At 50.1% G+C, this 14,833-nt stretch overlaps 1 protein-coding gene and 1 long non-coding RNA gene across 4 annotated transcripts in view; one reads left to right on the top strand and one right to left on the bottom strand.

Annotated features, from left to right (window-relative positions):
• Nucleotides 1–655: 655 nt before the first annotated feature.
• Nucleotides 656–14,269, bottom strand: LOC122169673. 3 transcript variants are annotated; one of them, XR_006171607.1, is made up of 6 exons: nt 14,181–14,269; nt 13,190–13,323; nt 10,438–11,814; nt 7,586–7,672; nt 2,663–2,740; nt 656–1,787 (listed from the first exon to the last, which is right to left on the bottom strand). It is a non-coding gene; the product is annotated as an uncharacterized LOC122169673 (long non-coding RNA). The 3 variants fall into 3 exon arrangements; XR_006171606.1 differs by having other exon boundaries at nt 656–2,740; XR_006171608.1 differs by lacking the exon at nt 7,586–7,672 and having other exon boundaries at nt 656–2,740.
• Nucleotides 14,270–14,573: 304 nt separating this feature from the next.
• OAZ1 (ornithine decarboxylase antizyme 1) overlaps nt 14,574–14,833 on the top strand; it is a 4,091-nt gene continuing 3,831 nt past the window's right edge. The window contains 1 exon segment of the mRNA XM_042836001.1: nt 14,574–14,758. Within this exon segment, the coding sequence (XP_042691935.1) occupies nt 14,643–14,758 (116 nt within the window). The 5' untranslated portion in view covers nt 14,574–14,642.

The raw sequence follows: 14,833 nt of genomic DNA, 5'->3' as shown, positions 1-14,833 counted from the left end.
TGTCTCGGTGCCATTAATTGGAAGCCCGCAGCGTTTTGGAAGCAAGATGTTCCTGTGGCTTTGTGCCACCAGGTGTTACTGTGGGATTGGGTAATGCTTCCCGACACGGAGAGATCCAGTGAGAAATGGAGCATCCTAAGCACAAGCTGATGCCCACGGCTGGTACCAAATGGGCCCCTCTGCCCTCAGTGATCTCATATGATCCAGAGCAGCTCTGCGCTGTCTGATCGCACCCTAATCCACGTGTGACCTAAATACTCCGATTTATGAATCCCAGAGGTTTTCACTCCATTTGCCTGGCAGAAGGAGCAGCATTCAGGTCAGCTGGAACACGAGGTGCCAGATCCCATTAAATGCCACTTTTAGTCTCAGCTTCATTTGATAATTGTTCCATTATACGTTTTCTCACAGCTCAGTGCTGCTTGGGGCTAATCGTTATTCTCTTTGAAGACTCCAAGCCATCTGTAGCTCTGAGTAAAGCATGAGCAAGCAACTGCTGGGACACGACATCCCAAACAAAACATCCTTGAAGGTGCTGCTGGTGACAGGGACAGGTCCCACCAGACACCTCATCCATGCCATGGAATAAGGAACAGCACCATGTGGTGCTGGTGGGACCAGGAACTCATTTCAAGAGCAACCAGCTGTTCCCCATTTCTCCTTTCCTTTATTAGATAAGAAATTCCAAGTTAAAAGTCAGCAGAGTTCAGAAATCACATGCAAATCTCACGTGCCAGGCTGTGCTCTCCTGCCTGCTCACTGCTTGTTTCTTTGTTTCTCTGTGATAGTGGAAGAAGGCTGGAAAGGCTTGATTTCCACTTTCTTTGGCATCAGAAAGGACCATGATCATAGAACCATGGATGATTTGGGTTGGAAGGGGCCTTAAAAATCACAGAACCATATAATATGGTTGAGTTGTAAGGGATCTCAAAGATCATGGAACCACAGAATGGTTGGTTTGGGTTGGAAGGGGCCTTAAAGGTCATGGAACCACAGGCTCCATCCCACATAGCTGCCTCTGAAGGGACCTGCATGACCTCCAGCTGAGGTTGAAGTGCTGCAGTGGCTTTTATGCTGTTTTCTCCCCAGTGTAGCACAGTAACATGACTAGCAGGGCTTGCACTGACCACAAACCCTTCTCTTTTCACCCCAGAGGAGCCAATCCATCTCAGCATCCCACCTGCAGCTAGGGATAGCTTAGGTTGGGCTCCATCTCAGGAAGAAAACCCACAGCACAGAAGCCAGGAGTGGGGTTTTGGCCACGGCAGGACCTTGAGGCTCCCCACAACAGGAGATGGATGCACAGAGCCCATCCCAACCACAAGGTTCCTGGCATTGTTGCTGTGTTTGAAGCATGGCTGCCCTCGAGTGGTGCCTCAGGAGCACAAAGGATCCCTGAAGGGATGCACGTCCACACCACGGCTCAAGGATTCCATCCCTTCTGTCCCTCCTCCTGGCCCCATATGTGCGGTGGGGGAGCAGAGCCAGCTGAGGCTTCTTGCTGTGTATTTTTTTTTCCTGTTCTAGGAAAACACAAACAACAGCCTGAAGGAATTTCCTCCTCCAGCCCTGAGTCAGGCCCCAAATTGGCTGCTTGAAATCGCGAGGGTTTTTTTTTCATAGGAAGTAGTGCAGCAGCACTGGGCACAGCAGTCCCCATCTCTGAGCCCATCACGAGGCAGTGCTGGGCAGTCCTGGGGGAAGGCGGGCAGCTGGACTGGGTGTTCTTAGAAGTCTTTTCCAACCCTAATGATTCTGTGATTCTAACGATGACTTATTCTTGAGATCTGGGGATTTTAAGAGCAAAAGAGAGACAAGCAGAAGGCACTACTCTTTAATCACCTGTTTCCCTGCAGAGAGTGGGGTGAGCACCTCCCCATGCCCATCCTCAGTCTCATGTAGCACCTGATGAACCCCACGCCACCCTGAATCCGGGTGACAATGACCCCCAGCATCTTGCTGGTCCCTTCTGCCTCTGCACCTGCACAGTGCTTTGATCGATAGCCAGGTGCTGTAGGACTGCTGAGATCAGAGCAGCAGCTCTCACCATTAATGTGTGCAGCAGCCATCCCCAAATGCTCCCAAACTGCACCACTGCCACCATTGGGCTGTTTTCCATTTACCAGGACAAGAAGAAGAAGATGTGAAGGCCCGGTAGGGAATAAGCAAGAGAATGAAAGAGTCCAGTGAAACAGTGAAACAGCCCATGCCAGGACTACACCGCTCAGTTCTGTGTTTTGTGCTGAGAGGTGGATGATCTCATCGGGGAGGAATCAAAGGCAGCACAGCAGCGTGCAGGTGGATGAGCAGTGCAGCCAGGCTGGGAGGTAAGGACAAGATGGGGCAGGTTGTGGTGTGGGGCAGAGCCCGGCTCCGGCTGCAGGGCAATGCGCTGCTGCGTGGGAATTTCTTTCCATGTCACAAGGGGAGGAGAAAGGGTGAATAACTGCTCCACGGCAGCTCCAAGAAGTGAACAATTTCCCAAGAATAAAGGTTAAAATCCCAGGTGCTGCATGGAAGGGCACCCTGTGAATAGGGCTAACAAGGCAGAGCAGTGGGAAAAACGGAGCAGAGGTTTCTCATCCCTACCTCCACCACCTCCATGTGTCCCTCCCTGTTCCCCAGCACTGCCACCAGCACAGCCCTGCTGTGTCCTGCTCACCTGCACTCCCTCCTGCACCCAAGCATCCTGCTGACATTTCTGCTACCATCCAGTTCTGCTGCTCCTGGTCAGTGCTTTCTGTGGTTGTTAGAAAGAAGATGGGGAGACAGCGTGATCATCTACGCTTTGTTTCTTTACAATAAGACCAAGGCTCCCCTCTAGTAGCCCATGTGCAACAGGAGGCAGTCAGTGAGCCAGTGCTGTGCAGGGAGCTCAGAGGCACTGTGGGTACAGCTGTGCAAATGTCAGCGCAGGGCTTACAGCAGCAAAAAGGCATCCTAGGGGATTGCTGCAAACGGTGCAGAGATGATGCTAGAAAAAAAGCAGCCTGTGCATGCAGAAATCCCGCTGTGCACCTACATCTTGAAACAGCACTGGTCATCCTGTGTCAGAAAAGATACAGGAATGCAAAGAAAGAGGGCTGGCGGTGCATGGGGTGAGGAGTGAGGCCCGAGTCTGCACATCAAAACATATTTCCCATCAATCACCCCATGGAGGCTTTTCATTCTGCATGTGGTGTGACTCATGAGGAACCTGTAATGTTTAATTAGAGGGGAGAGACTGATCCTGCTGTGAAACACTTCCAGATCCCACACCAAGCTCCTCACTGACTTAATTTATGGGATGCAAACAGGACAGAAAATGGTGTAATGGGAGAAGTCGTGTAGCTTTGTCGACCTTGGGGTTCAACAGCTGTTCCAAAGAAGGGTGATTTACAGATGAAATGAGATGCAACCAGCAGTGAACCCAATGGGGAGACCCAGCCTGTGTCCTGCTCCCTGCCCTCTGCCTCCTGGCATGAAGGTCACCCCTTTATCTACCCATGAGATCCCTCTTTGGCTTCGATTACGTGTGACCCAACCCTAGATGTCAAATTTACGGCTGGTGACAAGGCCATAAATCCTGACTGGCCTCCAGTGAGGGTGATAGGGTTACTCTGTACCCCCCAGCACCCTGCAGGGGGTCCCCCCAGGGGCTCTCACTATGTGCGTGCCCCATTCTGTGCCCTTTATCACTCTGCAGTGTTATTCATCAGGAAAAAATGCCGTGGGACTTCTCTCCTTCATGCTAACTGGTCCCATGACCTCAGTTTCATGATTCTTGATTTTGGAGTGCAGTAATTTCCAATAGCAAGAAGGGAGAGGCTCTAGCTCTAGGGAAGGGAAGGCTCTAGCTAAAGCTGTAAGGAGCAAGTGCTTGCCAAATAACTGATTGGGGTCTGCACATCTCCAACCCTGGGCTCCCTACGCCACATGGGTCAGCACAGCAGGGAATGGGGAGCTAAAAGCACAGAGACTTGCTGCTGGAGGCACCTTACCCAGTCCCTAAATAGAGCAGCTCTCCTTTTACAGAGAAAAGAAGGATGCGAGGAATTCAGAGCCAAGAAGGGAGAGGAGGTCACTGCACAGCTACGCGGGTTTGGCTGCTTTAAATATCGCTCCCTGCTGTCCTGTCCAGGGCTGGGAAGAGCAGAGAAGGCAGCAAAAGCCTGAGATCTCAAGGCAAAAAAGTGAAGAAATAGAGGGGGGCAGCAGGAGAGGCTCCTTGGTTGTACACGGAGGTGCCTCTAGCTTCCCTCCCTCTGCCCTCTGTGGGTTTTGCAACAGATCTGAATTTAGGTCCTAGGGAGAAAAAGCAATAGAGTGGCTCACATGGAACCTAGAGGCACCCTGCAGGCACCCTGACACCCCAAAGCTGAACACCCGTCTGCATCCCATCCCACCTGCCTCACGACACAAAAGGTCACCCCAGCTCCCTGCACGCACGAGGAGCTCCCAAAGCAGAAGAAAACCAATTGCAAAGGCAAAAACATATGCAAAAAAAGCCCAACCCAAGACTCTTGGGTGCAAAAAGAGCTGTGGCTGCCAGGAACACCTCTGTCTGAGGAACGCTTGCAGATAAGCACCAGGTGACACCCAGCTCCGTCCCGGCTGAGCAGAGAAGAGCTTGCAGCAGCAGTGCTCCGTGCACTCTTATCTCAGAAACATCACAGGGCCACGGCATGGTTTGGGTTGGGGGGGACCTTGGAGGTATCCAGTTCCAACCCAGCACCATGGGCAGAGACATCGCAGACTGAATCAGGTTGCTCCAAGCCCTGGCCCTGAGCACTGCCAGCTTCCAGTGATTTTGCTCCATGCATGCTTGCAATGATGCTACTCTGCGCCTGCTCACAGTGAGAGCGTTCGCTGAGCACCCTGGAGGAGTGCTGCTCTTTGCACAATTGAAGGGTACTGCTCTGTGCGAGCTCACAGCGATGCTGCTCTGCGCACGCCTGCAGCTTCCTCCAAAGGCAACAGCAGCCAATGGGCGGCTCGGTGAGGGGCAGAAATGCTTTCTGCTTAGAGACAGAACAGCAAAGAGACAACTTGTGCCAGATGGGAGCGGGGCTGCATTGCTGGGGTGGGGGGGCTCCTTGTTTCCTCTTCCTCCCCCAGTGACATTTAAATGGTCGCTCCCCAAACACTTTCTGCTTGCTGCGTGTTTTCCCAGCGACACAAAGCCCAGAGCCTTTCAGAATAAATCATTTAGAGGCAAGAAAAAAAAAAAAAAAGGAACAGCTCTGACCCCGCACGTACACACACTCCCCTCCTCCTCCGACCATGGTTTGGAGCCGCTCAAGCAAGAGGAAGAGTGAGCAGGAGTAATTTTCCATGGATGCAAGGAACAATGGAGCCCCGCGTGGTTTTTGCCGTTCAGAGGTTTCCCTCCAGCACTTTCTGCTCCTCTACAGCAGCAGACAAAGGCAGTGTGCATGCACAGACCGGCCCGGCCTCGCTGCACCCTGCGGTGCGAGGTGCGGGGTGATGGCGAGGAAACTCTGCACAGCACGTAGGGGATGTCTGAGTCAGTGCTGGGCAGGAGGGGAGAGCGGTTGGGGTGGCTCTGGTGTGCCAAAGAGATGCGTTGGTTTGGGGTTGGGGCTGTGGTTGGATGGTGGGGATGCTTCAGGGGAAAGCTACGGTACTTGGTGCTGGAGCATGAGGCTGGAGAGTCGGGGTGCCGAACCAAGCAAAGCCCCACCACAATCCTTCTCTCCATTCCTACTCAGGTCTTATGGGGAGTGGCTGAGGGGATGGAGCGGGACAGTCTGGGGAAGAGGAGGCTCAAGAGACCTCATTGCTCCCTACAGCTCCTGAAAGGAGATTGTAGTGAGGGGAAGTTGGCCTCTGCTCCAGGTAACAGCAATAGGATGAGAGGGGATGACCTCATATTGCACCAGGAGAGAGTCAGGCTGGGTATGGGGAACAACTTCTCCAAAGAGCGGAGAAGAATTGGCACAAGCTGCCCAGGGAGTGGTGGGGTCACCGTCAGAACTGTGTAGATGTGGCACTGAGGGACATGGCCAGTGGGCACGGTGGGATGCGCTGGAGTTCAGGATCTAAGAGGTCTTTTCCAACCTTCATGACTCTGTGATCCCTGACTCCTTTCCATCCTCACTGCTTTCAGAGACACACTCCTAGAATTGTCCCCATCCCCAAACCCAAACCTCCATGCAAGGAGGGAGGACATCACCTTCAAGCCCTCCAATGTCTCCTGCCCAGCGCCAAGCCTACACAGAGCACGCTGCCTTGGCCAACAGCACCCAAATAAGAGCATGACCCTTTGCACCCACCTCCGTGACCTGCAGAACAGCAGGAGCAGGGCTGAGGCTGCCCTTACACATCAAGCATTGTTTTTGAGCCCCTCTTGGTGCTTTGCTCCTGCTCTGCCGTGAGCAATGCTCCCTGCACCCACCACGCCTGGAAAGCTGCCCACAGCAAGCCTGGGGGCTGCAGGGTCCACGCAGCTCTGAGCACAAAGCAAGATGAAAAGCAACCAGTTTTTACTAAAAAAATATTTTCTAAGTTCCTCATCAAAGATGGGCACATGGAACCGAGGCAGGCTCAGGCCCAGACTGGTGGGAGACCTCCGAGCCACATTTTTGTGGTGCAGAATGAGGCTTTGCCAACCTCCTTCCACCCCAACGTTGCAGAGCCGGTGCTTCAGACCTGAGCTGGTTTGCAGCCCTCTGCCAGAGCACGGAAGAAAGCTTTCAGCTGAACATCAAAGCTGAGACCCAACGAAACCTCAGCAGCCAGTTCTGAGGCTGCAGCAGCCCTTTCATACAACACAACACAACACCAAAACCCCATTATCACACTTGTAACCTCCCAGGTGCACAAACCAGGCTTTTGGTCCCTGTGTGCTTGTTCTTTTTCACCTCCCACCACAACAGGCAGCAAACGAACAGCTGGGTTTTGCCTAAGAGGTGATGGCACTTAACATGGTCATGGGTTGATGCTTTACATCTGTAGCAGCAAAGGCGTAGGGAAGCTTCCCTGATAATCATCAAAACAAGGCAAAAGGAGGCGAGTGGGACCCCAGGATCACATGGGAACAGCATATCTGGGTTTGGCTTTGAAGGTGTCCTCTGGCCCTCCACCTCTGCGTGTTGCATCCCATTGGGAAGCTGAACCCTGCACCATGGGGAAGCCTCAGTTCTCAGTGTCTCCATAAAGCCAAGCTGAGGGCTCTCAGCATCTTCCCAGATGAAAAAATTAAAGCAGAGAAACAAGCTGCCATCCCTTGGATGCTGTGTGCCTTGAGACTGTTAACTTTGCAAAATATCATAATGAGCAGCGAGCTTGGAAAGCAACAACAATGGCTTATTTGGGAAGAAAATTGAGAACAGCTTGTTTTTCCTAATCTTACAGCTTCCTCCAAACAAATGGGTCACAGCTGTTATACCTGGGGGTCATGGAAAAAAGGTCTCAGCGCCGCTATGAGAAGCGTTTGGGCTGTGGAGAGAGAGTCTCTGTATCCTCCAGTGGGTCTGAACCAACCAAATAAGCTCAATCTGCTACTTGGAGCTGATGGCTTTGGGGTGGATTCCTTTGTAGTTAAAATTCAAAGAGTTTAACGGGTGGTGATGCAAACACTCACCCTTGTTGCATCCCACTGGTGCTGCTGGACAAAGCCTGAGCTGCAGCACGGGCAGCAGCAATGTCAATCTGCATCACCATGAGAGCACTGAAAAGAGAAAACCCAATTTTGAATAAATCAACATTTGATGGCCGTCTCTGCAACATTTCATGGGAAAAAAAGCATCCTCTTACCGCAGGGAAGAGTATTTCTGAGCTCATTTCAAATCCTAAAACCACAGTACATCCACCCAACAATACCAAGCAGCAAGACATCAGGAAGCCATTGAAAGAAAAGCTGAGTGCAATATAAAAGAGAACTACACATAACCATCACTGCCAAAGAATGATCTCCCAGGAATATTTTTAAAGGCAACAAAGAGGATTATCAGTGAGGTTTGAGGCAGATAAGGACAGATAATTGAGGCTCAAGAAAACATTTTGCTTATTCCAAAGGAACTCTGAGGTCAGTAGGATGAAAAGCCCAAAATAGTGCATTTTTTCTGTAGGAACTGAGGCTGGAGGAGCTTTACCTCCACACAGTTCTTCATCCCTGCCTCAGTTTCCCCACCCAGTGATACAGGGCAGCAGATGCAGCTGGGAACACCAAGGGAATAAGAAATTGCACATGAAGAAACCCAGCGCTGCGTGACAGCAGGGCACACTGCAAGCTGCATGCAACGTATTAAGATACAGCCAGCAACCAGCCCAAAATTAGCCAGAGAAATTGACCCAAGAGAGGACTGAGACAAACAGAAGCCACAGCGTCAGGGGCTAAAACACCCCAAATCCAAATTTTGGAAATACTCCTTGCCCAGACAGTTTATTTTCTGTAACAGCTGCTCCCTTTCTTTGCATGCACTCCTGAGCAGTAGGTTTTCCAATTAGTAAAAGTCACAGTAAGCAGGAAATGAAAGAAATCGGGTGACTGGTCCAATTAGAACAGTCGTGTCAAGGCTTCCTGTTTTCCTTATGGCACCTCTTTATCTCCCAGAACCTCGGTTCTATGGGAGGTACAGCACACACAGAGCACTGTGGTGGATGCAAGGACATGTCCAGGAGCTCTCATTAATGACAAGCAGGAGGCAGTGTAAGTTAATGTGTACCTAAGGCAGCTCCATCAGTGGAAACCTGTAGGAAAACTGGAATTCTGTTGGCATAATAGAGCTACCATCACTTTCGGACTTCCAAACAGGGTGAGGACACCCTGGGCTCGATGGCACATGCCATCGTGTGTCCTCACACTTGGGGTTTGGATGTCTGAAGATGGGCTCAGCAGTCTGAAATTCATGAGCATTTTTCATGCTTTACCAGCTGTCCCCAACCTGAGCTGCTGAGCATCCCGCTGAGCTGCCCGACGGTCGGCTGCAGCTCTGGGGGAATCGCTGACCAGCTCTGCACACACAGCCCTGAGTCAATATTGGTTCAACCACAGGAGCTCATGGATTGAAAGCACGAGGCTGCGTGAAGCTCAAACAAACAGGCTGGCAGGAGCACTGCCTGTCCCCTCCTGTGTCACTGATGTCACTGAGGGGCTGTGCTGGGTGCTGGCAGTGCTCCGAGCAGCTTTTGGGGTTATACCTGAAATAAAGCTGCAAGAACTAGATGTCTACAGCTGGAAGAGAGCCCATGTTGCCAGCTCTGCTGTGCTGAGGCCGTTCTTGAGCTGTTCCCAGCTGCAGCAAAGGGGCAAAGTGATTCCCCTAGCAGCAAAAGGACGAGCGTGGCACATAACTCATTGCAGGCGAAACAACCTTCCCTGCCCTCGAGGCTTGTTCATTTTATTTATGGGAAAATATGCTCGTTAATGCTCTTATCAAAGGAACGATCTAATCGGGGGGGAAAAGTCTCCTTTGAATATTTCCATTTTAATGAGCTGTTGGGCGAAATGTTTAGGCAGGCAGAACTGACTCTGAACTCGTTTCTGACGGAGCAGATTCTGCACAGGTCTTAACTCTCATCCTGCTGTTTGTTTGGATAACATTTCCAAACCAAATTACCAGTTACAAAAGCTGAGCTGCACGCACCGTGCGCTTCCCGGTCCCTGAGGCTGACTGATCCAAGCACAACAAGAGCTGATGGAAAATAAGCAATCCTGCCCAGCTCTTGCAACACAGAGGGTGTGAAAGCAGCCCTTCCTGGAAAGAAGCACCAGAACTGCTCTGCAAGAGAAAAGGGAAGTTAAGCAAAAACAAATCCAGCGTGCAAAGCTCCAGCAACCAAAGGGGTCAGAGGAGAAAGAAAGCGCTCACAGCAGAATGCCACTCCAAAAGGCAGGGTGCATGTGGGCAGATGGGGCTTGTTGTCTCCCCTCTGTGGATCTGCAATTTGGAAGAACCAGAATTTCATCATCTCTTGTTAATGTGGGGATGGAGAGGGCAAACCCTGCGAGCTCTGTTTGGCTCAAAGGAAACGAAACAGAAAATAGATCGTGGAAGGGAAGGTGCTGCAATGTCTTGCACTATATTCTTGTGCAACGACCTCTAAACACCTCATGACCATTTGCTCATCATTGGCAGCAGCACCCGGAGAAAAAAAAATAATCCAAAAATCAAGTAATTACTCTGAAATTACAGAGCCATAAGGACAAACTGCTCAAGCAGCTTCTCTCCCTGCCATGTTGAGGTGCTGTTCCTGACAGCCGCTGTGTCCCTGGCTGCTGCTCACTGCCACATGTCCCACTCTTGCTGCAAGCTGCTCCCCTCTGCATTATTTTTACAATAATTATTATAATTGTTTACAAAGAAACTAAACTGCAGTGCTTCTAAGCCTGATCCTGGTAACCTAGAGAAGAAAACTCATCACTACCGACACTATGTTAGTTTACACCCTTAAAACAAATAATGAGATTTTAAAGCATTTTAAGTGTCTTACCTCATCTGCATTCAATCTATAATCCTCTTCATAGTGGCTGTTATGAAGTGAGAATGCAGAGTTCCTAAGTTTCTTTGGTAGGAAGTGCAGACATTTGTTGTTTAATATCTCACCCAGATGTTGGAAAATAAGTTCTTCCCTGTGCTGGTGAACACTGAGGAATCCCAGCCTCACTTTGCAGTGGCACGCAGAATTTCCTCCAGCACAAGTGGGTCTGCAGAAAAGCTGACCTTCAAATCACATCATTCTCACAGTGAAGCCGATGAAAATGATAGAGAAAGTGTTCTAATTACATGGCCCACAAAGATGAGAATAGATTCTAACACACCAAAGAGCATAGCTAGTGGGGGAGTATTTAGAACTAGGTAACTGGGAGTTACCTGTATGAATCAGAACTAAGGAGGAGATGGATAGATTTAGTGGCCCCACTTTAGAAGACTTAGGTCTTATAAAGTTTAGAAATAACACCGCCTCGTATTTAGATAAACTCATGCTCACAACCTTATAAACTTGTGCTGTACTCTGTCTCCGCACAGAGCTGACCAAGACGAATGTTTAAATTATCCTGGGACAAAAAGAGGCTGAATTACAGGGTGGAGAAGTCATCACATAGACTGATTTCTGTGAAAACACAACATGACAGACATCTCTGCGTCATATTTTGTTCTGTTTTGGTGCCTGGCTGCATCTCCAGATAACTCTTAAAGCTGTAAGAGCAATGCCTGTATTGCTGGAACAGAGAGAATGAGGGCAACCAGAACAACTGGCTTTTATTCACTGGGATGCTTGAGTTATTAAAATGTTGGTTTTTTAATTACTTTTGGGGAGATATTCAGTGCGTAATGCTATGTAAGAACTGCACATGCTTTAAAAGAAAGCTCGTGTTTTTCTTTCTGTTGCACTTCCCTACTCAGCAAATCAGAGGCAGATCAATTCCCACAGCACTGCTCAATGTCAAAAACACCTCCTATCCCACACCCAAGAGGAGCTATGACAGCGTGATGCAGCTGAGCAGAATATATATGGGGTTTTCTGCTCTGTGCCCATTACCAATCTTTTCCATTCACCTCCAATGGAGCTTTGCTGCTACTCCAGCACACGCATGTGGGTGCAGCTCATTCCTCTCACCAACAGAAAACAACACAGAAAGATTAATGCTTGAATCCTAAGGGTGTTTGGGGATCTGTACAGCTTCCTATGCACTAGCTTTGTGTCACCTAATCACAAACTCACGCAAGCCTGAAAACAGACAATGAAGAGGAAATACATTTGGTTGCTGGTCTCATCCATTTCTTGCTCGAACATCTGCTTCTATCAGCTGCCAACTTTGACCTTGACTTCACTTATTCCTGTGCTGCCACAAACTCTTCTTCCATCCTAAGACATTCGGGAAAGTAGAAATAAAGAATCATTAACTGGGGATTCTGACTACTGTCTGGCATCTCTCTTATAAAAAGAAACTGAAAAACATGCTGGAATGAGGTTAAAAAAAAAAAAAAAAAAGGCAAATTTCTGGAAAATAAAACTCTTGTTTTCCTCACCCTGAAGCTACTCAAATTCAGACTCCTGATCTGGAGTGCAGCATCATCGCCCCTCCTGTACTTTCTCTCTTAACAGATCTGGTTATTTAATAACTCAGACTGTACAGAGTATTTTCCCAGCTGACTTTACAGCCTAATTGCTATGACCTGTTTGTGTAAGACACAGAACTGGGACTCGCTGTGTGCTCTCCTCCAATGAGTTCAGCAAAGCAGTTCAGAACTGCTGCAAACCAACTGCCCCAGGCTGCCTGCTGCACCTCCAGCCCTGAGACTGTTCTGTTCCTTTGAAACGTGTCTTGGAGAAGCAGTATTTAGAGCCAGTGGAATAAAGAGGCCACTGCAAAGGACTTGGGATGAACCCATCTGGCCTCTGGGTTGAAAGCTGCTGTGCCCCAGCAGTCATGGACGCCTGCACATCAGCTGTCTGGGTTCACTGCCCAGTTATTAGATAACCTAGGGATGAGATGGGCTTGGCCAGAGATGCCAAATGGGAATGTGACTGGAGCAGCTAATTCTGCCTGCTCTGCTACAGGAGGGTAATGATGGCAAAACAGTGGTAAAAAACAGCTGGGGATGGCAACATCTCAAAGTGCCTCAGCTGCTAATCCTGAAATTCTGAGTCAGAGCCTTCTCTGTGAGGATGCATGAATCATTGTCGCTGCTAAACTGGAAGAGTCAGGCTATCTCAGCAAAATTGCAGCTGGAACTAATCTCATTCAATATTTAAAAAGAAAACAGGTTGATTGGGCTTTTTGCACACTGCAGAACACTGGTGTTATCCAGGTCACTCAGCTGTAAAATGGAATGAGGGCCCACTGAGATGACAGGTATCCAGCGAGCAAAGCTGTTTCCAGTGCCACAATAAAGCAGGGAGCAGCTGTGAAGATGAAGCCCTTTGAGATTGTGCCATTATCAGGAATTACAGTCGGATTACTACATAAATAATAAGCACCATTATTAGAAATAATGAAACCTAAAACAAAACGCTAAGGCAGCCTAATAGATCCACCCCTCCATTCAGGAAAGCCTTGCTAAAACAACACACAAAACGTGAATTGCCAAATCTTCTCTGATGCGCTTCATTTGCTCCCAATTTTCCCGAGTCGCAGCTATCCTATTGTTTCAAGTTGGTCTCTGGGTAATACATTAAATGGCAATCAGCTTCCCGTCCATAAATCAACGTGTAGAAAGCAGGATGAAAGCACTCATACCACAGTTATTCTGTATTCCGGGAGCTAAGAGCAGCTACCTGCAGCAGGAAAAGGCTTTTTCTCTTGTACTTCTTACTTGCCATGACTCCCAGAGCAGTCACTGCCTGCTGACCATGCCAGGCTTGTCATCTAAGCTGCAGGAAAAGAGACAATGGTTTCTTTGGCAATATGCTTTGTTCCATTGCAGTCAATCAGAGCAGTTTCAGAGGGCGAGGATTTCGGTTCTTGTTCAAAGTGGAACCAATGAATGCTTTACCCCCAAAAGCTCAGAGCTTTTGGATGGGAATATCTTAAAGCAAATAAGCATAAGAGACACGGTGAAAAATGTGGAAATACTCAAATGCAGCAACTTGATAGCTGAAGGGAATAAAACAGGCTTGGAATTGCCTGGGCTGAATGAAGAATTGAATACAGACATCTGGGAGGATTCATATTGGGAGATCAGAGGGATATTGGGGAGGAATGTGGGTATATCAGGGATTAATAGGGGCAGGATTTGGGTATATAAACGGTTAAGGGAAGAATCTGGGAGCATTTTGGGGGAGACTGAGGAGAGTGAAGGGAGGGTTGGGGTGACCCCAGAATTGGGGTGAAGGCACAGTTAATGGGGTGCATAGTGTTAATGGGGGAGTGTGAGGGACATGGGAGGATCTGTGTATAGGAAGGAGGAATCTGGGGGTACTGGAAGAGATGTGTGGGGAGCAGGGGAGATTTGGGGCCAAGTTTGGGACGGCTCTGAGAAAAAAACTGCTTGTAATACTTGACCCTAGCACCGACCAAACGCAGGCACAACAAACGAAATAAAAAGCTGCAGGAAAGCACTTTGGTCACCCTTTCAGGACAACCCGCCCTACCCTGGGGCGGGCGGTTATTGATTGACGGGATCGACGCACCCGCCTTCACAGCGCGCCGCTGAGGGGCGCTCGCGGCAGCCACTCCCGCTCTTTCCTCCTGCGCATGCGCCGAGCCCCGCCCTCCCGTCGCAGTTTACCTCAGCGAGGCACAGTGGGCGAACGCGAGATTCGAACCTGCGGTGCTGAGAGAAGTGCGGGCTTACGGCGCCGTGTAGAAGGCTCCCAGCCGAGCCCCGCCCACTCTCGCCTGGCGCAGCCAATCGGAACCCTCTGTGCCCCTCCTCCCCGTCCCGTCGATTTTGCGAACGCATCGCGCTGCCCACCAATAGGGAAAGAGCTTCTCGTTCCGCCTCTGCGCTCGTTTCAGCCAATGGAAAGCGAGGCTTTATCATGGACAGTTGATCCGTCCATTGCCAAAGAGTCATCTCCCGTCCGGGGGCGTGACCCAACCAACGGTGCGTCACCACAGGAGGGGGCGTGGCTTTCCCGAGGGTATATAAGAACCCACTGCGGCCGAGGTGCCATTTTGTGTAGCAGTGCCTGGAGAGCGGTCGGCGGGGGGCGGCGGAGGGTTTCGGGGTTCGGACCAGAGCGGCCGGATGGTGAAATCCTCCCTGCAGCGGATACTCAACAGTCACTGCTTCGCTAGAGAGAAAGAGGGGAATAAAAGCACCATCATGCCCGCTGTGCTGAGCCTCAGTACCGGACAGAGCAGGTGAGGGGTTGGGGCCTCCCTCCCCTTCCCTCAAGGCCCGCCCTGGTGCCCCCCCTCAGGGTTGGGGGGGGGGGG

Source organism: Centrocercus urophasianus, unplaced genomic scaffold, assembly GCF_019232065.1.
Source record: "Centrocercus urophasianus isolate 14NV4802_14NV808 unplaced genomic scaffold, USGS_Curo_1.0 seq_56, whole genome shotgun sequence".
Taxonomy (NCBI): Eukaryota; Metazoa; Chordata; class Aves; order Galliformes; family Phasianidae; genus Centrocercus; species Centrocercus urophasianus.
This window is presented reverse-complemented; position numbering and strand designations above follow the sequence as displayed.